At 46.4% G+C, this 25942-nt stretch overlaps 1 protein-coding gene and 1 long non-coding RNA gene across 13 annotated transcripts; one reads left to right on the top strand and one right to left on the bottom strand.

Annotated features, from left to right (window-relative positions):
• Position 1: 1 nt before the first annotated feature.
• Positions 2–25942, top strand: LOC142898964 (abl interactor 2-like). 12 transcript variants are annotated; one of them, XR_012928673.1, is made up of 13 exons: positions 2–164; positions 7504–7671; positions 8740–8916; positions 9942–9959; positions 10123–10238; positions 11228–11380; positions 12039–12154; positions 12326–12496; positions 17544–17705; positions 18354–18446; positions 23575–23784; positions 23950–24264; positions 24481–25942. XR_012928673.1 is itself a non-coding variant. In XM_076042291.1 (12 exons), exons 1-12 carry the CDS (start codon positions 48–50, stop codon positions 24123–24125), a joined length of 1674 nt encoding a protein of 557 aa, XP_075898406.1. In that variant the 5' UTR covers positions 2–47; the 3' UTR covers positions 24126–25942. The 12 variants fall into 12 exon arrangements, 11 of the variants coding, with proteins under 11 accessions (XP_075898406.1, XP_075898397.1, XP_075898444.1 ...); XM_076042291.1 differs by having other exon boundaries at positions 12042–12154; positions 23950–25942; XM_076042282.1 differs by having other exon boundaries at positions 23950–25942.
• LOC142899101 (uncharacterized) lies at positions 18773–20224 on the bottom strand. Its single transcript, XR_012928692.1, has 2 exons — positions 20068–20224; positions 18773–18879 (listed from the first exon to the last, which is right to left on the bottom strand). It is a non-coding gene; the product is annotated as an uncharacterized LOC142899101 (long non-coding RNA).

The following is a 25942-nucleotide window of genomic DNA, read 5'->3' as shown; positions in this document are numbered from 1 at the left end:
CGCGCGCACTCACTCGCTCACTCACATTCTCCACTAAAGATGTGAAAATGGCGGAGCTACAAATGCTTCTCGAAGAGGAGATCCCGGCGGGGCGCAGCGCACTGCTGGACAGCTTCACCAACCTGGAGCGGGTCGCCGAGTACTGCGAGAGCAACTATGTCCAGGTAGGGAGGGCCGGGGGAATGGGACATTTTATCGGCCGCGTCGGTCCGCGGAGCCACCAAGGAGGCTCCAGGCTAGCTGGGGCTGCTGGTTGGAGGCGCTAAGGCGAAAACAACTTGCTGCCGGGACAGTTTCTCGTCACTGAAACAAAATAAGTCTGTATTTGAAGCTTTGTCGGAGTTATTGCTGGTTCTCAGGCAGTGCTTTATTTTGTTTATTTTATTATTTTTTTTTGTGACGCCGTTGTGGGTGAGCTGCACATCCACCGCAGCCTGTGAAGCTGCTCGCACGGCTAGCGAGCTAATAGCTAACAGCTCGCTAGCCAACCAGCTACGGGGCATCAACCTCCGAGCCAGTAAAAAAAAATAAAATACAAACACCGAGCGCCGCTGGCCGGGTGGCCTGCCTCACCTGCTGGTGCCGGTGACCGAGGGTGTGATTATAGGGCTGATTGGTGAGCAGGCTCAGCGGTGGACAGCTGAACCGCCCGGGTAGAAGGCAGCAGCAAGTGATTTATGACGGTGTGTCGAGTCGGTTGGTGACCTGGGAGCTGCGCGACCCCCCACCGGTGATCTGGAGTCCGTGTTCCCTCACACTCTCACCTGACTGGGCACGGTTGTGTTTATAATGTACACACGTCGTTCACACACACACACACACACACACACACACACACACACACACACACACACACACACACACACACATTGTGAAAGTTGTGATCAGATGTGACAGGTCCCCCTCTGCTGATTTTGGGCTCCTCGTTTCGCTTCTTGCGGCGTGACGTCACAGTCTTCGCCTGTTGACGTCAGCAGGGTGTGTGGACATATTGGTGGGCTGATGTCACGACGACGAGCCTCTTTGAATCCCGCTGCAGTGGAATGTGGATGAGCCTGCTGGACAGCAAGTCATGTGACAGGAAGACAGGCAGGTCCTCCACTTTCTGTCCATCACTGTGAAGGTGTGATGGAGCTCTGGCTCCTCCTCCATCTACCGCTCCATCCTGTCCTGCTCCAGGGATGCAGAGGTAGCCAGTCTACTGTGCTCCTTCATCACCATGAAGATGAAGATGGTGAAGATTATGTAGATGTACAGAGCTAAATCATATCCAAAGGCGTCTGAAAGTGCTTTGTATAATCAGAGGGAATACCAACTGGGCCCCCAGAGCAAGCAGGGTGCGACAGTGGCCAAGAAAAATTTCCCTACGGGACAAAACCTAGGCCAGATTCAGACTCCAGAGGGCCGTCATCTGCTTTCAACCAGTTGGGGTGAGAAGGAAATACAAAAAATGTAGTCAGAGAGAGGGAAAGTGTGTGTGTGTGTGTGATAGAGAAAGGGAGAAAGAAATAGAAGTCGCCAGAGGAGCAGACAGGCCAGAGTGAATTATAGGGTTAACAACAAAGCTCTCACAATATAAGATGTTAGGGCTGTGCGATATGGCAAAAAAAAACAACAACAATTTTTTCACTAAAAATCTGATTTACCATTTAAATCAATTTATTTCCACCCTACTCAAAATCAGTGCTCGGGGCCATGACTATCACAGGCTCTAGTGGTGAATCATAACTTAAAATAGGGTTTCAAAAAAGTATGTGGTTCACATAGTTTGAACTGCTTTGTTCCCAATAGACATTAGAAATAAGCTGAAGGCTGAGACTGCATGGAAGTCTTTTTAATTGAACATATTTTTACACAACAGTCACTAAAGTGCTGGATGGATGGCTTTTACAAAGGAATTAATCAATATAGCTGAAAAAACAAGCGATCCTGGTTCATAGCCTAGTCTGTGCACGCTGCGCAGCCAGTGCGCAGTTGTTGTGCCTGCAGCTCTGTCGATTACGGTTTTCAATGCAAACTCTATGGAAACGAACGTGAATCTATGTCGAAAACAAAGTTGCGTTCAAGACAACTCAGAAACACGGGACAAACCCGTTCCACATCAATTGAAAACGAGACGCAGCATTTCATCATGAAGTACGGGACGATTCTGTATTTTAAGGGACGGTTGGCAACTCTAATGGGCACCGTATCTCTTGCAATATAAACTGCGACTGCATCTGTGATTGCTTTCCACCTGGCCCCTTTCTTATATTACGGTGTACAGTTTGTAAATGTTTCCAAGACAGTAGGTTGTTTTTTTGGTGGTAGTGCTTGGGGCGTGTTCTCATTGCCTCACCTCGCCACCGTTCGATTGTGTCCCCACAGCCCCGGGTCCACGAGACCGTGGGCGGAGTCGACGCGGTAAAGCGGGACAATGTGTTCGACGGCATCATTTCTGTGCGATACACGACAGCGCAGCGATGGACACAGTAGAAGTTGTTTCATACCTGCTGCTTGGTCTGTGGTTGCTTTTCTGTTCAAGAAAGAACAGTTTTCCTCACTGAAGTCACAGTTGATCATTTTATGCAGGCAACATTTATAATTTCTGGTTTCGTTTTCTGGGAGAGTAAATGTGTAGTTCAACCTTTATATCTTCACCAAAAGTAAACACGAGACAGATACAACGGGAAATAGCATCTATTTAAAAACAAACAGACAGTAAACACGCCTCCTTATTTGAAACAGCTGCCCTAGCGAGCCAAGGACCACTTTATGCCGCGGTGTTCGAGGCTTCCTCGCAGCGAAGAGCCACGTCCTCTCGACCAATCCGTATTTCCTCTCGTCTCAAGACTCCTCGGATTCCCTAGCTTACCGCGCCTCACGCAGGAGCAACTCGGTTTGTTCCGAGCGCTTCGCCGTTTGCCGCTCGTCGTTTTCGCGATTATGGTTGAACACACTCGCGACGTCGAGGGTGTTCCCGGTTCGCCTGCCTCTCCCAAAAAGACAAAAAAACATGTTTTGAAAAAGCTGTTTTCAAAAAATGTATTTACATCTAAATATATTTGTACACCATCAATAGTAGCTGCTTGTATTCACGGCCAAATGGACCTGACACGGAAGTTCCATGTCGAAGGAGTTGGCGTGGATGTCCGCTCCGACAGGGAACATCGACGAGGAGTAGGGCTGGACGATAATTGGATAAGGATATATATCGATGGATAGACGTGTGCTGCGATAGGAAAAAAAGGGGTCGATAAAAAGTTCCATAGAAAAAGTTTCACTTCCTCTTTCATCATAGCCAATCATGTAGCTTAATATTACGGTCATTTCTTCCTCCAACCAATCGCAAACACAGACCCAGGTACGCTCCGTCACCAAGCCCCGCCCCTCTCAAACCACAGCAGAGAGCACCTGTAGAAAGACGCCGCAGCAAGGAGAGGCGGAGGAAATCGTCCTGAAGAACGGTTTCAGTAGCTCACTAGCACGGCAATATTTTGGCTTTTTCAAGTCCGACTAAAATCAAACTGCGGTCGTTGTTTTACCACCTAAACCAGACGCATCCGCAGGAATACGAGCTGTGTCGCCCGCGCCGCGGCTCCACGTCGGAGGAGGAATCCGCTGCCAGCGCCACCAAACTGGACTTCTTGCAGTAAATACGACAAAGCGTCCGAGCGGCATAAGGACATCATCCATGCAGTAACATGCTTCATAGCGAGGGACATGCTGCCAATAACCACCGTTGAAAAGCTTGGCTTCAAACAGCTTCTCGCCACTCTTGACCCGCGATATGAAGTTCCCGACCGCAAGTATTTCTCAAACACAGCTCTTCCTCATCTATACAACGAGTGCAGGGAATCAGTGCGAAACGAGCTGTTATCCGTTTCTTTTTACGCCACAAAGTCGGACCTCTGGTCGAGTCGCACGTTCGAGCCCTATCTCAGCCTCTTTTAAAAAATAAAATAAAAAAATAATAATTAAAAAAAAAAATTCAGTTGTGTTTAAAAAAAGGTGGTTGAATAAAAATTTTAATTCATTGCTAGTGTGTTCTTAATTAAAAGTTGGTCATTAAGTAATAGTATGAAACATCCAGCGTTGCAATTAAAATTAGAGCTGTCAGTCGATTAAAAAAAAAATTTTTTTTTTTATCTGCTCTAAATCTACCGTAAACTGATATTTTTCCATTTTTTTTAATAATCACAACATGGGAGTAGGCAAATACATTGCTTTCTGCAAATGCAGCATGTTTATTCGTGTTGGAGCAATGACAAGTACTACTAACAAAACAAAAGCATAGGGTAAAAAAAATAATTATAAACTCAAGCCCAACAAAGATAACAGATGGGCATAACTGTAACATTACATGGCAATGATTACTAGTACTAACATAATTTGTATATTTTACTTTTCAACTCGAACTTGAACTATTCATCCCCTTTTTTCAGCAGCCAAGCGCCGAGCGCTTCAGTTTGGCGCCCATGTTAATCAACATAGTGGTTCACACCAGACGTGTGTGTGTGTGTGTGTGTGTGTGTGTGTGTGTGTGTGTGTGTGTGTGTGTGTGTGTGTGTGTGTGTGTGTGTGTGTGTGTGTGTGTGTGTGTGTGTGTGTGTGTGTGTGTGGAAACACGCACTCAGGTGTCCATCTCAAGACCTCTTTCATAATGATCACTGACCGGCATCTCTAGGATCAAACAGATGTATTTTGATCAAGTCTTCCTCTGTGTGTGTGTGTGTGTGTTTGTTTAATCTCTCTCGCACTCTGATACAATGTACTGACAAATATAACATACAAATATGATCGAATTTGTCATTCGGTTTTTATTTTGAAATTAGTTTATTTTGAAAATTCACCGGATTTTCTCAGTTTTTTTGAGCGACTTCCTGTACTATTGACGAGGATCGCTCGCGGCTCGCGCACAAAATAGAGCAGACGCCGAAACGACAACTGCATGGCGCGAGCCGCGCGCTTGTTCGCGTCTGGTGTGAACCACCACATTGATTAACGTGGGCGCCGAATGGAAACGCTCGTTACAGTAAATGCATATCACTTTTGTCCTGTCAAGACTGCCATCTGGCAGGGTTTTGAAGTGGAACTTTCCATTTACAATTGACGCCTTATCCATGTTAGTCCTTCCTAGCGCTCATCTACGCTCAGTGTCTTTTTCTTTTTTTGTTGTGTTTACAAGCCGGCTGCAAGCGTGTGACTGTGTGCTGAGTCAATTCATTTCTCGTTTCCACAATCTACGGAGCGGCCAAAGGTTCAAAAAGCACCGTGTGCGTTAATCGCGCGATAAAAAAATTGTCGGTGATTAAGCGGCACTGAGTTAACGCGTTAACTTTGACACCCTTAATTAAAATATGTTTTCATTTTTTTTGATAATTATCAATATCGATCAATATGATTATTTTTTTATCGATATGCTTTTTTTCTATATCGTCCAGCCCTAACGAGGACACTGAGCCAATCCAGTGCCCTGCTCGGCGCTACGTCACCACTAAACTCGCTTCGTCTCGCTTGGATCCTGGGGGATTGAGGTACCTGAACAGCGCCCCCTACAACCGTACCGTGGCGAGGCGCGGCAATGAGAACGCCCCCTTGGACTACTGCGGTCTTGTTCATTGCGTCGGGTGCAACACTTTCCCCACTCGGCAGCATGCCTCTGTTTGAGGTGCTGCAATACGTTTACTACAGTTACCTCGGGTCGCAGTAGCTTTCGTACACATTTTGCAGCGGGGTGATGTTTGTTCTGTGTCTGACTCCACGAACTCAGACCAATTCCATGCAGCCAAAGACACGTAGCCTTTCTTCGGAACAAACTCCTCTCTTTCTGCCGCCACGCTGTTTTGTTGCGTTGTCGTGGCGGTGACGTCGGAGCCCACTCTGAACTACGGGAGCGCAGCGGAGCATTGGTGGTGCATTTTAGTAAAACCTCGATTTTCATTACAAAAAAAAAAAATCGACCTTCACTAAAACCTTGAATTAATCGATAAGACCGATCTATCGCCCAGCCCTATAAGATGTAGTTATGTAAAAATAAATAATTAAAATATAGAAATTCAGAAAGACACACATAAGGTATACATGTACGGTAGACGTATATAAATAGATTTGTGTCTGTAATGGAAAATTGTACCTAAAGGCCTTAAGCCTGCCTCGTGACTTCTCTGCACATGCTTTGGAGTGTTTTTTCATATCTGTCTGGTTTCTGTTAAACTTTCCACTTCTTGCTCTCTCAGTTGACCTGGGGAAGTGAGCATGCACTGTGCATGAACTTTTTGTTCTGTTACTGTTCATACTGCCTTATATGTACATTGCACGTTTTTATGTAATCATAAATGACCATTTTTCGTCTGTGGCTAAAGGGCAACGAAAGTGCTTTGTTCTGTTAACCTGTCCACGAGTGTCTGGGTGGCCAGAGGATGCAGATACCCCTCTAGCGCCACTTCTGTAAACGGTTCAACCTATATAAGATGTACAAGTTTGTTACGTTGCTGTGTGTGTGTGCTTGCCCTGAGCTCAGTAATAACGATCCAAAAGACCTTCGCATCTCCTCGTTGATCTTTAGTATTTTTTCCACAACAGTGTCGTATACATCAAACTATTATAAATAGGCTAAAATGTTAATTGGTGGGGTGGTTTGGCTGCTGTCCATTTAGAATGTGTTTGCCCGTGTTTTGGAGATGAAGAGTTTGTGATGGCACATGAGTTGCCTTGAATCAAGTCCTTGGTCCTGATCTTGGTGGTGAAGATGAAGCGATGGCACCGAGACTCTCAAGACCGCATTCTCCGGCTCACAGTGTAATGGTCATCACCTGCCTGGGACACACTAGACTGCAGCAGTATTGTACAAATAATAGGTAGTTCAGGTTGAGAGGAAAAAGTGATAGAAGCTCCACATGCACAGCGCAAGCATCCCTATAACAGTGGTCTTGGCCTATAGCAGCTTAAGTTTGAGTTGATTCTAACTGCTCTATGGAAGAGGAAGGTCTGAAGTCTTTTCTTAAATAAACTGACCGGATCTGTCCCCTTAACTAAGGCTTGGAGATGGTTCCAAAGTGAAGGAGCCAAAAAGCTACAGCTTCTGCCTCCTGATCTAATTTTAGAGACTTTACGGTTTACCAAAAGATGATGATGATGAAGATGACGATAATGGCGATGATGAGGATGATGTGCTTCAGCAGCAGGTGGAGGCACATCCAGGACCTTCACATCCAGTCTCAGAGCTCAGTGGAGTCTGCTCTCCCTGAGGTCTCCTTTCATGGTGCAGCGCCCATCAACAGCACCAGCACACTCGTCCATCCACCTCTCCACCCTTTGAAACCAGATCCTTGACAGCAGCAGCATGCTGTTAGATCTGCTGCTGTTGTGCATCTGGTTGTCTGGTCATGTGATCCAGTTGGACTCAGTAGATCCAGTGTTTACATGGCCCTGGTTCCTCACCAGCTGCAGGCTCTTCTTCTGTTGAGCAGATGAAACCTTCTAATCTGATGTTTTGTTGTTGTTGTTGTTGTTGTCCTTCAGTCTCCAGACAAGCAGAGGGCGCTGGAGGAGACCAAGAACTATACCACCCAGTCTCTGGCCAGCGTGGCCTACCTGATCAACACGCTGGCCAACAACGTGCTGCAGATGCTGGACATCCAAGCCTCGCAGCTGCGCCGCATGGAGTCCTCCATCAACCACATCTCCCAGGTGCGAACCCATCGGTCTGGACCGGTTTGCGTCCAGGGAGCTTCTTACTCTCTTACTCTATAGATATTTGGGGCTGAACCCACCTACAGACGAGGCTTGAACGTGCTTTGAGCCTCGGCAACATGAGAAAGACTCATTGTTTTTCTTATTATTGGGGCTGAGAGCGACGAACGACGGGGCTCGAAGCCCCAATAATAAGAAACATAAGGGCGAAAGACCCATTGTTTTTCCAATGTTAATTATTATGTATACATATATATATACATATATATATACATATATATATTACCGCGTCTTTTGACGAAATTTGGCACGCACATCTGGATTGGTGGGAAAAATTGTTTTTGGTGCAACAATGACAGCTGTAGGTGCCCCATAGCGCCACCTACAGGCAAAAAACACATCAGGACCGGTGAAAACATTTTTCACCTGACGAGTACGTCTTATCAATGTCGACAATTTAGTCATGTAAGTTTGCCCCTCACTTAGAAAGAAAGTGTTGAATTAAAATAATTTGATGACCCAAAAATGTCATCATTACATTTCTGCTCACCTTTGACCCCCATTTTGACCTTGATCAATTTTGAAGAAATTTGGCAAGCACATCAGGACCGGTGAAAACATTTTTTTTGACGCAACAAAGACAACTCTAGGTGCTCCATAGCGCCACCTACAGACAAAAAAAACAAAAACAATCCCCCTCTTTTTAACCCCTTTAACCTAATTCAAATTTGACAAAATTCGTCAAGCACATCAGGACCGATTAACTTTTTTTTTTTAATGCAAAAATGACTCTAGGTGCTCCATAGCACCACCTACAGGCAAGGTCAATAGGAGTCGGAGGCGTCTGAAGAATCAGCAGGAATCTGAAGGGGTTGGAAGGCGTCGGAGGGGATGTCAGGGGTCGGCATGTGTCGGGGGGGCGTAGGCGGGTATTGGGGGGGTGTCGGCAGAGGATGGCAGAAGTCGGTGGTTATTTTATTTCTTTATTTTTAATTTCCAGTGTGGGATTAATAAAGGTTTTGTTCTTCTTCTTCTTTCTTCTTCTTCTTCCTGCTTCTCCCTCAGACGGTGGACATCCACAAGGAGAAGGTAGCCAGACGTGAGATCGGCATCCTCACCACCAACAAGAACACGTCTCGCACCCACAAGATCATCGCCCCGGCCAATCAGGAGAGGCCCGTCCGATACATCCGCAAGCCCATCGACTACGGCCTGCTGGACGACATGGGTCACGGGGTCAAGGTGCTTGCTCGTTTGCCCACTCATTTGCTCTCTGTCTCACTCATGCACTCACTAACCAACTCACTTAGGGGCTGTTTGCACTGACATTTTCAAAACTGCACTCGAAAAATAACACGTTTACATGAAGCCGTATTCAAAAACAATTCCCTTTTACACGGATCCGTTGGAAATGTGCCCGGCGTGGTGCGGCACCGCAAGTTTACTCCCTGAAGGCGGAAAAAGAAGAAAAACACCTATAGCATGACGTGTTTAAAGAAGCAGGAGCTTGCTAAAAACATTAGCGCCACTGAGAACAGAAAGAAAGAAAAGACAGTGTGGATAAACGACAGAGTTGAACTTCTGCGTCGCGTTACTGGAGAACACAAACCCTTGAAAGGTCCGTGTTAAGGTTGACTGGGAGTCGTTTAGGTTTACTGCCTCAATACCCCAGTCTGCTAACCCAAAACAAAAGAAATAAAGTTGGATGTTTGCAAATCGCTCTCGTTGTGTTTATTTTCACTTTGCACACGATCCACCATCGATCCATGAGCACCTCGTTTTGTTGTTCACTATTGTTTGCGGTAACAAGTCCGCTGCCTGACGTGGTTGTTGTTTTGAGTGGTCATCTGCATCTCAGGTTGTAGGGCTGGGGAGGGGTTTAGAGCTGTGTCCAAAAAAGATCGGTTTCGGCATTTACACGATTCCAGGCAGGTGGTGTAAAAAAAAAAAACTCCACCCTGGGGAACATTTTCAAAAAAAGCACTGTTTCAGTCTGTGCGGTTTCAGTGAAAATGCCGGCTTCGTGTAAACGGCCCGCGTGTGTGCGTGCGTGCGTGTGTGCAGGAAGTTGATGGTGTGAGTCCTCCAGCCACGAGGGGGCGCCGGTACTACCCAGTAACACCATGCAGTGTGTGAATGTGAAGCCCGCTGATCTCTGGCTTCTGTTTGCATGGAGACGCCTTTTGGTTTTTTCCTTCATTAATCTTCTCTTCTTCTTATTCTCCTCTTTTGCCTGCTGCTAAACTTAATTCATGCTAACCAACCAGTGGTTGCAGAGGTTCAAGGTAAGTGTGTGTGTGTGTGTGTGTGTGTGTGTGTGTGTGTGTGTGTGTGTGTGTGTGTGTGTGTGTGTGTGTGTGTGTGTGTGTGTGTGTGTGTGTGTGTGTGTGTGTGTGCGCGCGCTTCACTAATCTGCGAGTATGGTGTTGCTTTGATCGCCCCCTGCAGGCCAGCGCTCAGAACATGAAGGCTGGAGGAGGGGGAGGGGGAGGCACCCTCCTTCGGACTAACCCGCCCACACAGAAGCCCCCCAGCCCCCCCATGTCAGGGAAGGGGACCCTGGGGTGAGTAGCTCTGCCCCGTGTGTGTGTGTGTGTGTGTGTGTCACCCCATGATGCAGCAGTCGTCCTGTGTGGTTTCACTACCTCCTCATCGTCTGCTTTAGTTTTTTTTTGTCATGTCATTATTATTATTATTATTATTATTATTATTATTATTATTGTCATTATTATTCCCACTTCCTGGCTGCCCCATCCCTGCTGGTATAATGGTAGGATCCCTCCTAGGGGGATCCTACCATGTGACCACAGCAGACTAGTGTTGTCAAAAATATTGATACATCGATATTTTTCCGATACTGAAAATGAAAAATGATTCGATATGACTTCGTAGTATCGATATATCGGTACTACATCGAGGCGACGTGTGGCGCCGCCAACACACACACAAACACTCCGAGCGCTCCCTCCAAGACCAGGAAAACAGGTAGATCGCTTCCCGAAGAGACTTCTGCAGGACTTCAGCCCCCCCCCCCCCCCCCCCGTCGACGCAAGAAAACTTTCAGCCCGATCTCTGACCCCGCCCCTCGAAACTTTCCCAAATATCGTATTGAAGTCTGAATCGGGTATCGGGACAAACACTACAGCAGACTCTGGCTCAGGTTTCTGGTTGAGGGTGTCGACCCCAGTCTGGGTTGTTTTTTTATTTTTATTTTTATTTTCATTTTATTTTATTTTTTCAATTGGCTGTAGCTAGCTTTGCCACGCCCCCGTTGGATCATGTGACCGCCACCCCCCCTGCCTCTAGGGGGCAGAGTGGGCGAGGTGAAGTGCTGGGCGGGAAGTGAGTGAGCTATGCTCCTGCACGGGTGAGACTCTCTCCAGGCTCCGCCCCTCTGACCCCCTAACCTCCTGACCTCCTGCAGCCAATCCTGCGTATGGGGATGTTCACCAGCAGTGACGCGTCACTTCCCTGATTTTTAAGTTGTTGTACACCTTGTTTGTGTCCCCCCCTCCCCCCCTGGCCTCCTGCCACCCCACCCCCACCCCCTTAGGAGAAACTCCCCCTACAGGACGCTCGAGCCGGTGCGTCCACCGGTCGTCCCTAACGACTACGTGTCCAGCCCGACGTGGCACAGCAACCCGGCACCGGCCCAGCAGAGCCCCGCTCGCAGTGCGTCTGTTAATCACAGGACCCGCACCTACAGGTACCCCCTCCCCTACTACCCAGCATGCCTCTCTGCACCTGTCCTCCTCTTCCTCCTCCTCCACCCAGACCAACTCACGTCGCCCCCTACGGGCCCGTTGATGACATCAGGCCCCGCCCACTAGGCTCAAGCCCTGCCCCCTTATGGCAGATGTGTGCGTGTAGGTGGGGGGCTTTGGTAATCCAGATATGGAAAACTGGCCGACGCTCTGCTGCTCCATTCTCACTCTTCCATCTGTCAACACACACGCACACGCACACACAGCGCTTCCTTCCTGCTTCTCTCAGCACTCCCTTGCGTGTGTGTGTGTGTGTGTGTATATGTGTGCTCTCGCTGTGTCTTTGACGTCATCGTCATGGTGGTGACCCTGGAAGCCCTCAGAGGTCGCCTCAGTCTTCGTGTCCCTGCAGAGCTCCTGGAACCCCCTCCTCTGTCTGGCTGTAGTTCCCTCCTGCTGCCACTAGAGGGCGGCAGCCACTAGAGGGTGGCAGCCATCAGCTAACCAAGACTTCAATCCTTTCACTCCACTGTTTCTGGTGTTCCTCCTTCTGCTGCGCCCCCTGCAGCCTGCGCTGCCCGGTTGTGTGTTTGTGTGTGTGTCTGTCTGTCTGTCTGGGCTTGCTGTGATCATGTGACAGGTTTGCTCTGCACCCCCCAGCAGCGGCAGCAGCGGCGGCAGCCACCCGAGCAGCAGCAGCCGCAGCAGCAGCAGAGAGAACAGTGGCAGCGGCAGTGTGGGTCTTCCCATCGCCGTGCCCACCCCTGCCCCCCCAGGTAGTACACACACACACACACACACACACACACACACACACACAGCAGTCAACTACAAGTAACACACATAATATAGTATTCTGTGAGTGTGTGTGTGCGTGTGTGTGACTAACACTAGCTTGTAGTACTTCCCTCTTTACTCTCTACCCCTCTATCCCTCCTCCCTCTTAGCCCCCACCAACCCCACTAAACTCCCCACCACCACAGCCACGCCCCCTGGTGTTGGCCCCGCGCATCCCCCCGATGGCCCTCTAGCCCCTCCTGCTCCCCCTCCCCCACCCCAGCTTCCCTCCTCTGCAGCCCCCCCTGGCACAGGCCCCGCCCCTTACAGCAACCCTGCAGGTGAGTGAGTGAGTGAGTGGAAGCCTCACAGCCAGTGTCCCAATGCCCCCTGCATGACATCACTTCCTGTTTGTGTTTGTGCGTGTGTGTGTTGCATGAGCTGTCAGTGATTCTTCCTGCAGTTTGACTGATGATGATGGTTGTAGTGTTCTTGTGCAGTGTGTCGAAACTCTACTAAGCACCAAGTTAAAGCATAGCCAATGAAGACGCAGTCGTAATAAGGTTTTTTTTCAAATAGATTTTATTAGTTTTTATCATAACAAAACAGAACAGACAAACAAAATAACACGTGCTCTCTGTAGTCACCAATACACATGTACATACATACATACTTCGCTTAGTTGCGTCAATCATCCTGTATGATGGAGGTACAGAAGAAAAAATAAACAAGTAAATAAGTGAAAGACCAATACCAGAACACAAGGCAATATCGGGGTGTAAGGTGTTGATGTAAGACAGATTCAATTAGAGATAATAAAAACAGGTTAACTCAAAAAGTAATGATAATTAAGTAATCAGATAAATACAATTTTGTATACTTAGATAAATTAAATGTACCCATCAATGCAGTAAAAGTTTTCTCCGGAGGGGTGGAGGTAAATATCTTAGGTAGGCCGACCATGCTCTCTCACGCTCTCAAATAGACGGTCATCCCCCTTCATTCGTGCAGGGAGTCTTTCTAAGGCCGTTTGCACTTGGTCATTTCATGCGTTTTTCGTATTACGATCGGCAAGAAACACGTAACCAAGTGCAAACAGTTTGGTAGTCGCATCGCATAAAAACGCATTCGTCATGGACGTGCGAACAGAATGCGAGCTCAGTCCACTTAACGACCGCCTACTCCACTCACCTCTCCCGTGTAGGTATTTGGCCGGCGCCCCACCTCCCGGCGTCGTCATTATAAAGTTACAAACAAGAAGTCAAAACAAATAATTTTTGTTTGACTCTTTTATTAGCATGCTAATAAATTTCACTCCGCATTAGCGTATTTTGTCAGTGGAGCAGCGGTCGCAGTTTCCCACATATGAGATTAAATGTGCGACGTTGCATCCGAAAATTTGCCAGCCACTGTTGATCCGAAAATAAAGTCGTCACCACTCTGTCCCAACAGTCATTACTCCTCGTTCCGATCCATACGAGCTGCAGTAGAATTAAAACCGGTGACTTGATATAGTCCGCAAACAGGAAGTTGATTCTTATGCGATCACAAATGGCACGCTCGAGACGCATGTTAATGCTACGTGCGAACAGATGCTTCGAGATCCGTTCTCGTGATACAATCCCCCAAAACAGTTACAAGTGACCAAGTGCAAACAGGGCTTAAGGGCAGAACTTTAAACGTTTCTTGGTACCATTGTGTGACTGTTGGGGGTTTGTCACTAATCCACCATCCCAGAATGCATCTCCTGGCCAGAAACAGGAGCCTGTCACAAAGTTTAAAATCTAATCTCTTAATCATACGGCATTCCCAGAAATAGTGGATGTATGTCCCAACTGATGAATTGCATTTAATACAGAGGGGAGAGACCTGGTTATCCATCCTGTTAAGGATGAATGGTGGGATCTATGCAGAATCTTATATTGGGTTTCTTTCATTCGGTTGTAGACCAATGTGTTTTGACAGAGGCTTTTGCTCCCAGCCAGTCATCTTCAATAAATAAATTGCCCATCAAGATCACATTCACACTTCTGTATCACATTCCTAATATCTAATGGGGTCGAGGGAGTCCAACATTGAATAAGAATGGGAGAGAAATTTATTTTGTCTTTCCAATTCATCATAAATAAATCTATGTTGCTGAGAGGTGGAGTGTCTGTTAGGAGATTCTTAACCTTCGATAAGATAAAACTACGGAGTTGAAGGTATCCGTAGAAGTGTTCGGATGCAATGTTGTATTTTTGTTGAATCTGTTGAAAGGACAGCAGTGTATTACCCTGGTATACATCGCGCGGGAGGAAAACCACTCATCAATACCTGTGTCAGATTTTAAATGAGACTGTAGCCAGTCCCAGATTATTCGGGTGTGGCAAACCCAGTTATAAAATCTCAGATTAGGTAGGGCTAAACCGGCTCGTTCCACTGGCAATTGTAAAGTTTTAATTCGGATTCTGGGTCTTTTATTGCAGCGGCCCCCAACCTTTTTAGCACCACGGCCCGATTTAATGTGAGACAATATTTTCTAAATATAATAATAAACGTGAATCCACTGTGTACACGTTTGGAACTTTATTAGCAGCGTCCTCTTAACATGGCGACAACAACAAAAAAAATAAAAATCTGGTCTGTTAAACTTTGCTTTCTTTTTCTTGGAAGTCGTGGACTCTTCTGTCTCCTCCCTGGGCCTTTTCCTCTTTCCAAAAACGGTTGCTTTCACTCATGTTGCTCGCTAGCTTGCTAGCTTGTGGGTTTAATCTCGCGGTAATGTATGAAGTGACCGAGACAAGCTCCTTGCAGAGGTTACAGATATTTAAGTAAATTGAGGTGATTCCCCCCTTCAGTGATGGGAGACGCTTAAGAAAAATTTCAGAGTCTGATGCTGTAAGGAGAGCAGGGAATTATGGGAAAGAGTTACGGACGAAGCTTCTGACTTGAATATATCTGAAAAAGTGTCTTTTAGGGAGCGAAAATGTATTTACCAATTGTTGAAAAGAGGCAAAAAGAGAATCAACATACAGGTCTCGAAGAGTTTTTTATTGCCAGCCTAGCCCATAAACAAAAGGTATTGTCCAGCAATGATGGGGGAAAAACAGGATTTGCTTTTAGTGGGGCCCCAACAGAGAGTTTTGTAGTTTGTCTAAATTGATTCCATATTTTAATACTAGCAGCCACCACAACATTGTTAGTATACCTGGAAATAGAAGAAGGCAAGGGTGTGTGCAGTAAGGCATTCAATGATACAGGGAGGACAGAATTTGCATCCAGTTTCAACCATAATGGAGGACCTTCAGAGTCTCCATAGGAACCCAATAGTTCAAATTTGTAATGTTAGTCGCCCAATAATGATAACGGAAATTTGGTAGCCCCATTCCACCTGAGATTTTCGGTCTCTGTAGAACCTGCCGACGCAGCCTACAAGTTTTCTTATTCCATATAAAATCCAAAATAAGGCTGTCAATCTTATGAAAAAATGAGAGCGGAAGAAAAATGAGTATGGAATGGAATGCACTGAAAAGGTACAAGAAAGGTACAAGAAAGATATTCATTTTGATTGCGTTGATTCTGGCAGCTCTAGAAAGTTTCAAAAGGGACAATCGCTCAAAGTCTAGTTCAATCTTGGGGAGTAAGACAAGAAAATTTTCTTTCAAAAGATTAGCAAACGTTTTAGCGATATATACTCCAAGATAAGCAAAGCCAGAGTTCACGATTATGAATGGAAAACTGGAGTTGAGGTGGGTTCCCATCTACCTTTCCATTGATAATCATCATTTCACTTTTGTCAAGATTAAGCTTGTAACCTGAGCTGAGAATTTTCCAAACTCTTCCAGAACTGCAAGGGCAGCATGGATAGAACGCGACAGATTAGACAAAAGCAAAAGTAGGTCGTCAGCATACAGCGCCAATTTCAGTTCAACACCATTCCTCGTTATACCAATTATATCGAGGAAGGCAATTGACAAAGGTTCCATTGCAATAGCAAATAAAAGCGGACTCAAAGGGCAACCCTGTCTTGTAGAACGATGCAAACAAAAGTAATCAGAGTTCGTAGAGTTTGTTCTGACCATGGCTTGAGGTAAAGTATATAGCAATTTAACCCATGCAACAACATTTTTCCCAAAGCCAAACTTCTCCAAACTAAAAAAAAGATAGATCCACTCTACCCTATCAAACGCCTTCTCGGCATCCAAAGCTATCAGGGCTTCAGGAAGAGCGTTCAGAGGAGAATTATAAACTAAATTGAACACCCTCCTAAGATTAAAGAGCCATGTCCTCTCGACGAATCTGTATTTCCTCTCGCCTCAAGACTTGCTTGTCACCAAGCGCTTCGCCATTTGCCGCTCGTCGTTTTTGCGAATATGGTTGAACACACTCGCGACGTCGAGGGCATTCCCGGTTCGCCTGCCTCTCCCCAAAAGACAAAGTTAACATATATTGGAAAAGCTGTTTTCAAAAAACGTATACACATATAAATATATTTGTACACCATCAATAGTAGCTACTTGTATTCAGGGTAAAATGTACCTGACAAGTTCCGTGTCGAAGGAGTTGGCGTGGATGTCTGCTCCGACAGGGAACGTTGACGAGGACAGCGAGTCAATCAGTGCCCTGCTCGTCGCTACGTCACCACTAAACTCGCCTTGTCTCGCTTGGACCCTGGGGGATTGAGGTACCAAAACAGCGCCCCCTACAACCGTGTAGCGACCAGTGCGAACGCTCTACAACCGTACCGTGGCGAGGCGAGGCTATGAGAACGCCCCCTTAGACATGATGGATATGCTTGAATTTGTCTTGGTACTCTGTTCCTGTATGTCTCGAGCCGCCCACGGGAATCTCACGTTACTTTGAAGCACGTCAGTGTGCCCTAGATTCAGCAATGGCGCCTTCTATTGGCGGCACAACGCCATTTAACAAAAAAAAGTCAAAACAATTTTGATTAATTTCAGCCAGTTACATTTAATCAATTAAATCCTTAATTGACAATCAATACTCGATTAAATGTTAACATCCCTTGTGGGGAGGATGAAGAAGATGGTGGTGATGATGATGGTGGTGGTGGTGATTAAGAAGAACATGGCGGTGATGATTGTGATGATGGTAATGATGATGAAGATCTCCATGTTTTCCGGTGCTGATAGTCTGTTTGAAGTGACTCTGTGTTTGCTGCTTCCTTCATCTTTGGTGTCCTTCCAAAAAAAAAAAAAGGCAGCTTTTTTTTATTATTCCATTTTCATGTCATGTGACTTTTTTTTTGTTGTTTTTTTTTTCAGTCTTTTCAACATGAAGCTGTTTAATGCATGAAAACCAGTGACGGTGACAATCCAACCAGTCCTTTTTATTGGAGCTGAAGCCCTGCAGGCTCCTGACTCTCTACTGCCCCCTGTTATCCAGGTGCTCCTCACTTCTACAGCATGACCCGACCACAGCAGCAGCAGCAGCAGCAGCAGCAGCAGCAGGTGGTGGGCGGGTCCCTGCCATACCGCCGGCCCTCCTCTGGCCCCGCCCACAGCCAGAGCCAGCTCAACGGGGGACCGCCCTTCGCCCAGAGCCAAGGTAGGATCTGCAGCGCCCCCTGCCGCCCGCAGGCCTCACTGCACACAGCTGCTAGATCGGCGGGATGGGGTGGGTGGCGGTAGCTTTTTGACTGATGGGGCCACAATGGATTGTAAAATGTGTCCGAGGGGCTGGAGCAGCAGCAGATGGATGGAGTGTTTTGGTGACTCATCTCATAAGAGGAAAAAATCTATCATGGGATATGTAGAAAACATGGGCTTTAATGTAAATTGAAAATGAAACAAAGCAAAGTTACGATAAAATATCTTTTTGACAACTCTTTAAACACCGACAATTAAACAAATGAAATACAGCTTTTTTGTACTCCTAACAGTAACTGATATTTACAAGTAATTTAGAGTTCAGTGTTATTCTTCTGGATATCATCATGGCAGAAAACAAACGCAGTAAATCTAAAATATTAATAAGGTTTATTTCAGTTTCGCTGGCCAGGTTAAAAAAGCTTGGCGGCGGGCCACATGTGGGCCATCTACCATAGTTTGCCCATGACAGACAAGGAGTTAAACAGATGAGACGACTTGGTCCCGCCTCCTGCTTTCCCATTGGCCAGGAGAGCTTCCTCCTCTGTCTGATGCTCTTCCTGTCTCCCCGACACGTCCCCTTCCCCCCTCTGGCCCCGCCCCCTAGTGCCAGGTGGCCCCCTTGCCCCACCGCCCCCCTCCATGCAGGTCACCCCCCAGCTACCCCTGATGGGCTTCGTGGCCCGGGTCCAAGAGAGCAGTGAGTAGCCCCCACCCACACTGCATGAGCATGTTAGCCCTGCCCCCTCCCTGTTTTCCCGTCGGCATGTCTCCGCCTATCCTCTGGGCTCCTTCACACCAGCGGTCAATCAGAAGAGCCGACAGTGTTGATCTGTGACCCTCCCACTTATCATCACCCACCTGCTCCTCCCCCTCCTCTTCCTGCCCCCGCCACCTCCTCTTTCTTCCCCCTCCTTCTCTTCCTCTCCTCCTGCTCTGCCATGCCCCTACATGGCTGTATGCTTAGTTTTTAAAGTGGTAGCACTAGTGCTAGCAAGTTAAAACTTTTAGTAGCACAAAGAAGAATTTAGTAGCACACCGTGGTGGACAGTTGGTTAACATGTTTATTGTGAAATTAATCTGAACCAGGAAATGTAGTTCTTAAATAGTTGAATTGAGATGGATAGTATACACTAGGGATGGGAAGATTAACCGATGCGTATCGATACACGGACAGGCGCGGGCACGATGCGAGTGCATCGGTAGAGCAGCCGTGAATCGATGCAATTTTGGGATTAAATCGAGACACATCGGTTTTTACGTCTGTCACAGACCGATACAGCGCTGCACAGCGCAGTGCTGGAACTTACAGCACAACGCAGTTAAAAAAAAACAAAAAAAAACGCCGAAATGATCGCTGCGCGAGCCGGACACAGAGGTGCGAGCCGGACTTCAAGTCTGGCGTGAACGACACCATCGTTCGGCAGCTATTCGTGGAACGATTCTACAGCCAAAAGTGCCCAACAACAAAGAACACTGGTCACCGTCAGACTCCTGAATTCTGCCGCAGCGGAAGGAGTGCTGTGCTGAAAGTTACAGCACAGCGCAGCGATCGTTTCTGCGTTTTTTTGTTGTTTTTTTTGTACTGGAAGTTACTGCACAGCGCAGTGCACAGCGCAGTTTGCTTCACCCCGATCATGTGGATCAAACTGATATTCCTAAAGAAAAACCTTAGAGTGGAACATGTCGGTTGAATAATACAGTCTGGACTGAAAGTCACACACCAATGAGTAGTTGCATTGCGTACTAATTTTGATTGAGTTCAAGGAACCATGACATTACTTTTTTTTTTTTAGTATTTGAATCTTTTTCTGTCTTCCATTTCTCATCACAGCCAAGCTATTTCACTGTCGTGACTGTTTTATTATGACAGTTAGGCTGGTGTCTGTTTACAGCAACAGCAATAAGAGTTTACATTTATTCCATTTGTAAGCAATAAGGAAAGGTTTATTTATTTTTCATTGCACTTGCCTTGTTATTGTTAATTGTGAACCAGTTGTTCACAAAATACCTTTAAATTTAAATTGAAAAATACAGAATGTTTGTATTTTGGTGGATAAATAATCAAACTCATTGAATTGCATAGCATCATTCCTTTGCATCGGAGTCTCAAATCAAATCACATTGTGTTGGATCAAACTGTGCTGAATCGCACTGCATCGTATTGGGGGAATCGTATCCTATCGTAAATATATGAATCGTATCGTATCGGAAATATAATATACAAATCGTATCGTATCTTTAATGTATCGAATCGTTGGTAGTGTATCGAGATACGTATCGTATCGGCCACAGACCAGAGATGCACAACCCTAGTATACACGGATAATTCAACTCCGATGGAGCAGTTTTACCAACAATGGACGGTTACTTGTTTAGGTCAAAAGCAGAGGTGCACACACTTTTTCAACATGCGAGCTACTTATAAAATGACCCAGTCAAAAAGATCTACATACTATACAATTGGAAAATATATTAATTCATAAATGTATTTGTAGTCCAGTGATAAATAAATAAATAAATTAATAAATGGGATTAAATGGGTGAACATGTTCCCATGTGCATTTATGCTTATTATTGCACAGCAAACTCATGGTTTTAAAGTGTTAAGGTTATAACTGCCTGTGTTTTATGTGATCAGTAAAAGTAGTTTGCATTTACAATGTTTTGCAGAATCTTCTTGTCTTTTTCAGCACGTAGGTTAGGGTGTGTGTGTGTGTGTGTGTGTGTGTGTGTGTGTGTGTGTGTGTGTGTGTGTGTGTGTGTGTGTGTGTGTGTGTGTGTGTGTGTGTGTGTGTGTGTGTGTGTGTGTGTGACGTTTTGTTAGCAGCATTTCCCAGGATCTGCGCCGCGGAAACCGCTTTGAAACGCGTTTTCCAAGCGAGGCGTCTCGCACGGCACCTCGATCGGTTCACGCGAGGATTGCAAGATTGCGCGACAACCCAGCTAGTTTTGCGTGCTGTCTTGACAAAACAAACTGTCTTGTCTCATACAAAATGCAGGTATTGTTGGTTTGGTTCCTTTATGTAATATCCTGCTACCAAACCGCGTGTTCGTTTAATGAAGAAAAGAAGACAAGGAAATCATAATAAGTTTTAGTGACATTTGTTACAGAGATCTGATGGAGAGATCTCTGGGGTGGAGTCCTGGTCAGACGGTCAGACTGACTCCTTTCTCCCAAGAAAGTCCTTCAATGCACAGACAAACAATCTGATTCCCGGTTTGAATGTCTTCTCAAGTGTCGTCCTTTGAGTGGCTGTCCATTCTTCCCCCTTCAGTTGCTAGGTGTTACTGTCATTGTTTGTGAATGAGGAAGCAGGTCGTTATTTGGCCGTGAGCCAAATGGTCCATTTTTCCTTCCACTGTGACCATTCGCGGCAAGACAAGCCTCAGGTCACAAGTTCCCATTCCTGTGACTGGATGGGTCGCAAACTTTATGAGGGTCGCAAAGGCACTTCCTTCAGCTGACCACTCTCTGGTCACCCCAGGTCACTGTTCATTAGACTTAATGAGTTACACAGTCTTTGCTCACAAGGTTTTCAACACACCCAAGACACTGATCATGATCATCAAATATACACCAAAGCACTACATATAGTAACATTCAATACATTTACATATTCAACTCAATATAATAATTACAATATATAAATGTAATATTACCAATATAATAGCACAATATGCTATGATGCATGATGTTAAATATCTGACTCCAACAGTATTTAAAAGTAAACATTGATTTTGTTCATTATAGTTTCAGATTTAAAGTGAAATCTGCTTTATATCTTCTTTATTTGACGGCCGATCTGAACATTGTCGAAGCCGATACGTCACGTTTACATTTCACAGTAAAATACAGCACATATAAAAACAAAATCCAGCACACGGTACATTTTCTTTTTTCTTTTTCATTTTCTTGATTTTTCTTGATTTTTCATCAACAGATTTCATAAAAGAGAGAAATACATTTTTTGTCATTAAAGGCAGTTAAAATTAAGAAGAAAGCTTTCGATAGAACTTAAAATTGGTTGGTTAATTGAGAATGTAAAATATGATTTTACAAAATGTCTCACTTGAAGAAAGCCAAAAAAAAAGACTACGTGAAATTTTGTCTTGTCTATGGAAATTCTGAACAATCAAAACAAGACCAAAACAAAAAGCTACCCACTGGATAGTATTATGGGAACCCATATTGCTAGCAGGAGTTTCCACTTCTGGAGCAAAAAAAAAAAAGAGAAAATCCCCACGACCCATCCCCACTCCCACAACAGAACATTACCACTTGTCTTTTGTCATATCTAGCTCTGTGGCATTGAGAAGAAAAAAAAGAAAGAGAAAAAATGTGGGCTCCTAGTTTACATCACACTGTCTATAAATCTTGAGTAAGGCAGAAAAGACATCAACATAGGTCCATGTATGCCTACCAGTGTCTTACTTTAAAGAGCCGCTCACATAATGCAGTCAGGGAAGAAAAGAGACAAACTCACACGTTCTTAGATTAGCTATATCATGCCATGATCCCAACGAGGTTGAAAGACTGCTCCTGTACAGCTTTATTCCAGCATTTTGACAAAGTGTTCTGCATCAGCTAGTGTTTCAAACTTGTGCTCGCTACCGTTGTGGTTCACAGCCAGTGTAGCCTGGAAACACATGCCGAAGCGAATACCCTTTGCAACGAGCGCTTAGCACACAGTGTTGAAAGCCCGTCGCTTCTCTCGAACCGCAGGAGACAAATCCTGATGTATGAAGATCCGCTGTCCTTCGCGTTCCAGATTAGGCGCCGCTCTCACTGCTGCCATTATCCTCGGTTTGTCACTTGAGTTGTGAAGTTTAATAATCACTGGACGGGGACGTGCGCCCCTTAGGCCAAAGCTACGGTGCGCAAGGTCAATTTTGATACGGTCTTTGGCACCGGGGCTCGCCTGTAATCCAAGCACAGTTGGCAACCAAGTCTCTAAAAAGTTGACAGGGCGTTTTTCTTCAGTGTCTTCTTTCAGATTGAGAATACAAATGTTATTCCGTCTGCTCCGGTTTTCCATGTCATTCATGCAATCGGCCATTAGCTTAATTTTCCTCTCAGCTTCAGCAAGTCTCCCATCCAGATCGGTCACTGAGTCTTCCACCCCCGACACTCTCTGTTCTGCCTCGGCAAAGCGTCTCGACTGGTTTTCCAACGTTGTCTTTTCTAAAGTTTCTGTGAATTTGCAGAGTTTCTCTTCCATTATGTCACTGAAGTTTTGAGTGACCTCACGAATCAGAGCCGCGGTATTCGGCGCTAGCGAGGACTACTGATGGTGGGAGTGTCTGTCATTTGGCTAGCGGTCGCCATTCTTCGTGGGGTGATTTTCGTCTGTTTTGACATCATTTGGTCTCAGAAATGAGCTTTTTCTTGTTTTTAAGTGTTTCACCGTTGAAACAACATAAAATGTTAAAATGAGAGCGTCAAACTGCGTTAGAAATGATTAACGATGAGTGGGAACGGGAGCTTAGTGAAAACACGTCCCCTAGCTAGCCATCGTCACGTGATCCCCTACATTATGTTTTCTAATTGAGTTCTTGCCTGGACAATTTGTACCTGCTGTAATTCACGCAACGCTAGAAGCGTCACTCTCTCTCTCTCTCTCTCTCTCTCTCTCTCTCTCTCTCTCTCTCTCTCTCTCTCTCTCTCTCTCTATGTGATCAACCCAAACTACCTTCGCGATCGACCGGTAGATCGACCCCTCCTCTTACTCCTTCCCCCCACAGGAAGTCTGCATGCCTGTATGAGAGCCCCTCCTCTCTCTCTCTCTCCGTCGCTTGCCCACTCACTCACTCTCTTCTACCTCCAGTCTCGGATGTGCCACCGCCACCGCCGCCCCTGGAGGAGGTGGTGTTTGAGGAGACCACTCCCCCTCCGCCGCCGCCGGAGGAATATGAGGAGGAGCAGGAGGAGCAGCAGCAGGAGGAGGAGGAGGAGGAGGAGTCGGCCGTGGTGGAGTACAGCGACCCCTACGCCGAGGAGGACCCCCCCTGGGCCCCGCGCAGCTACCTGGAGAAAGGTCAGATGTCACGGCCAGGTGTCACATCGTATTGTGTTCAAGTTCCTGAGATTTCTGTTAATTAAAAAAGAAACGGGTGTCGTTGTTGGCATCTTGTGGCCAGAGGTAGCACTGCAGCACTGCTCACTCCCGCAGCGCCTCGATCGACTCTGTGTCTCCCCCTAGTGGTGGCCATCTATGACTACATGCGGGACAAGGAGGACGAGCTGTCGTTCCAGGAAGGCGCCATCATCTACGTCATCAAGAAGAATGACGACGGCTGGTTTGAGGGTGTGATGAGCGGAACCACCGGCCTCTTCCCTGGGAACTACGTGGAGTCCATCATGCACTACACCGACTGAAGCACCACCCCCCCCCCCCCCACTGGGAGGAGGAGGAGTAGGAGGAGAAGGGCGGGAAGGAGTGGGGGGCTGGATTGTGTCAACTGGGCAACATGAGGAGGTGGATGGAGATGTGAGGAGACAAACTGCTTCCCAGCGGGTGAGTGAGTGAGTGAGTGGGCGAAGCCTGCAGAAGCAGTGACATCTTCTGTGACCCTCATGTGACCTTGATATGACCTTCATCCCGATGTTTGCCTCTTCTTTTGGACGGTGATGGAGCGCTCGCGTTCATTTTTTGAATTCCACTACGTTCATTTAGCTTCTCTCTTTATTTGAAAAACAAAAACATATTTATTCCTTTGTTGTTGTTCTCTAGTTGTTGGGATTACCGTGTCTGACCACCAGGGGGCAGCCTGCAGGAGGAGGCCTCACTGTGGAGAAACACTCTGCAGACTTTGTTTCATTTTGCAGGACATCAAACAGTCTGAAATGTAATGCAACCGCAACCTCGGGGGCAGGGCCAGGAGTGGGGTGGTGGCGGGACCAGGAGGTTGGGGGGCGGGGCCAGACAGGAAGTAGTGCCAAAGCTTACACATGTATAAGCACATCTGAGGTCTTAACACGCTGATGTGACGTGCTAGCCGTGCTAACACCGCTAGCGCCACCGCCAGGCCGCCACAGGAAGTGGGAGGAGTGACGTGACCTGGCTGCGCACACTGACTGACCGTCGACTCCCCTGGTGACCAACCGAAGTACTGCAGCCCAAGGCTGCGCATTGTCACAGGCTTCAGTTTGCGTTTGAGACCAAGACCAGTTATTTTTATGTATTCATGGTTTTCAGCTGAAGGTTCCAGTTTGATTTTTTTCTGTAGTTTCCTGCTGAAGGTTCCATTTCTCCAGCAGTTCCTCCTCCTGCATGTGGTCACGGGGAGGAGGGGACTTTAAAAAAACAACGGATCCAGTTTGTCATTCTGCCTGGCTGATTCTTGTCTTAATTTTTCCCTAAGGTGTGGTTTATATTTTCTTTTCTTTTTTCTAAATGATATTTCACCCATGATACATGGGGGTCATCCCTAACGACGCTTGTGCCATATTGAAGTGTGTGTTGCTGTTTTCAGTTTAACACTTCTTTTTTTGTTATTTTCTTTTGCAATTAAAGAGGCGATGAGTGGCAGGGCTTAGCTGGGTGGGCGGGGTGCGGGGAGGTCGTCCAACTACAAGAACTTTATCATTTGTTGTTGTTGTTTTGTTTTGTTTTCTCCCTCTTGACCCCTGAACTTTGGATCAAAAGCACATCTGTTTGTCATGGGAAAAAAAAGATGTTTGAAGAAAAAAACCCAACAAGGTCAATGTGAGATGTTTTCAGTGGCGAAACGCTAACGAGGAGCAGCTGTCCAACGGGAGGGCTGCTGCTGGGTTCTGATTGGCCGGGCTGGTGGCCGAGGCCTCGAACCTCAGAATCTTTATTTTATATCGAAGAGTACATGGCCAGTGGGTGTTTGAGTCTTGCATGCTGTTGTGTCTCCACCACCAGCCTCATCCAAAGAAACTGGCCTCCCTACCTGAGGGGGGTGCTGTGGGGCCGCAGGCTCGCCGCTGCGGGGCTTCCTCGTTTCCTTCCTTCCTTCCTTCCTTCCTAAAACACTAAAACTAAAATCTTACTCAAATCTGATCTCACAGCCCTGCTTTCTCCCCCCAGCCCGGCGCCCCCTTCAGGCCGGTGAGTTCACCAGTCCATGATGCCATTGTGTTGCACAGGTTAAAGTTGAACTGCAGAAGTATCATATTTGTAAAATCATTTAAAACAAAGACAATAAAGGTTATTGAGATTTATTGAC

The sequence above is a fragment of the Nelusetta ayraudi genome, unplaced genomic scaffold (assembly GCF_046127955.1).
Source record: "Nelusetta ayraudi isolate G7.1 ecotype Tasmania unplaced genomic scaffold, CSIRO-AGI_Nayr_v1 ptg000004l, whole genome shotgun sequence".
Lineage (NCBI taxonomy): Eukaryota > Metazoa > Chordata > Actinopteri > Tetraodontiformes > Monacanthidae > Nelusetta > Nelusetta ayraudi.
This window is presented reverse-complemented; position numbering and strand designations above follow the sequence as displayed.

Bases quoted from the DNA above. Each gene is read 5' to 3' on its own strand.
- LOC142898964 (XM_076042282.1), top strand. From the start codon at position 48: ATGGCGGAGCTACAAATGCTTCTCGAAGAGGAGATCCCGGCGGGGCGC. The intron at 17,706-18,353 runs GTAGGATCTGCA...CCCGCCCCCTAG, and splicing joins GCCCTTCGCCCAGAGCCAAG to TGCCAGGTGGCCCCCTTGCC. The intron at 23,785-23,949 runs GTCAGATGTCAC...GTCTCCCCCTAG, and splicing joins GCGCAGCTACCTGGAGAAAG to TGGTGGCCATCTATGACTAC.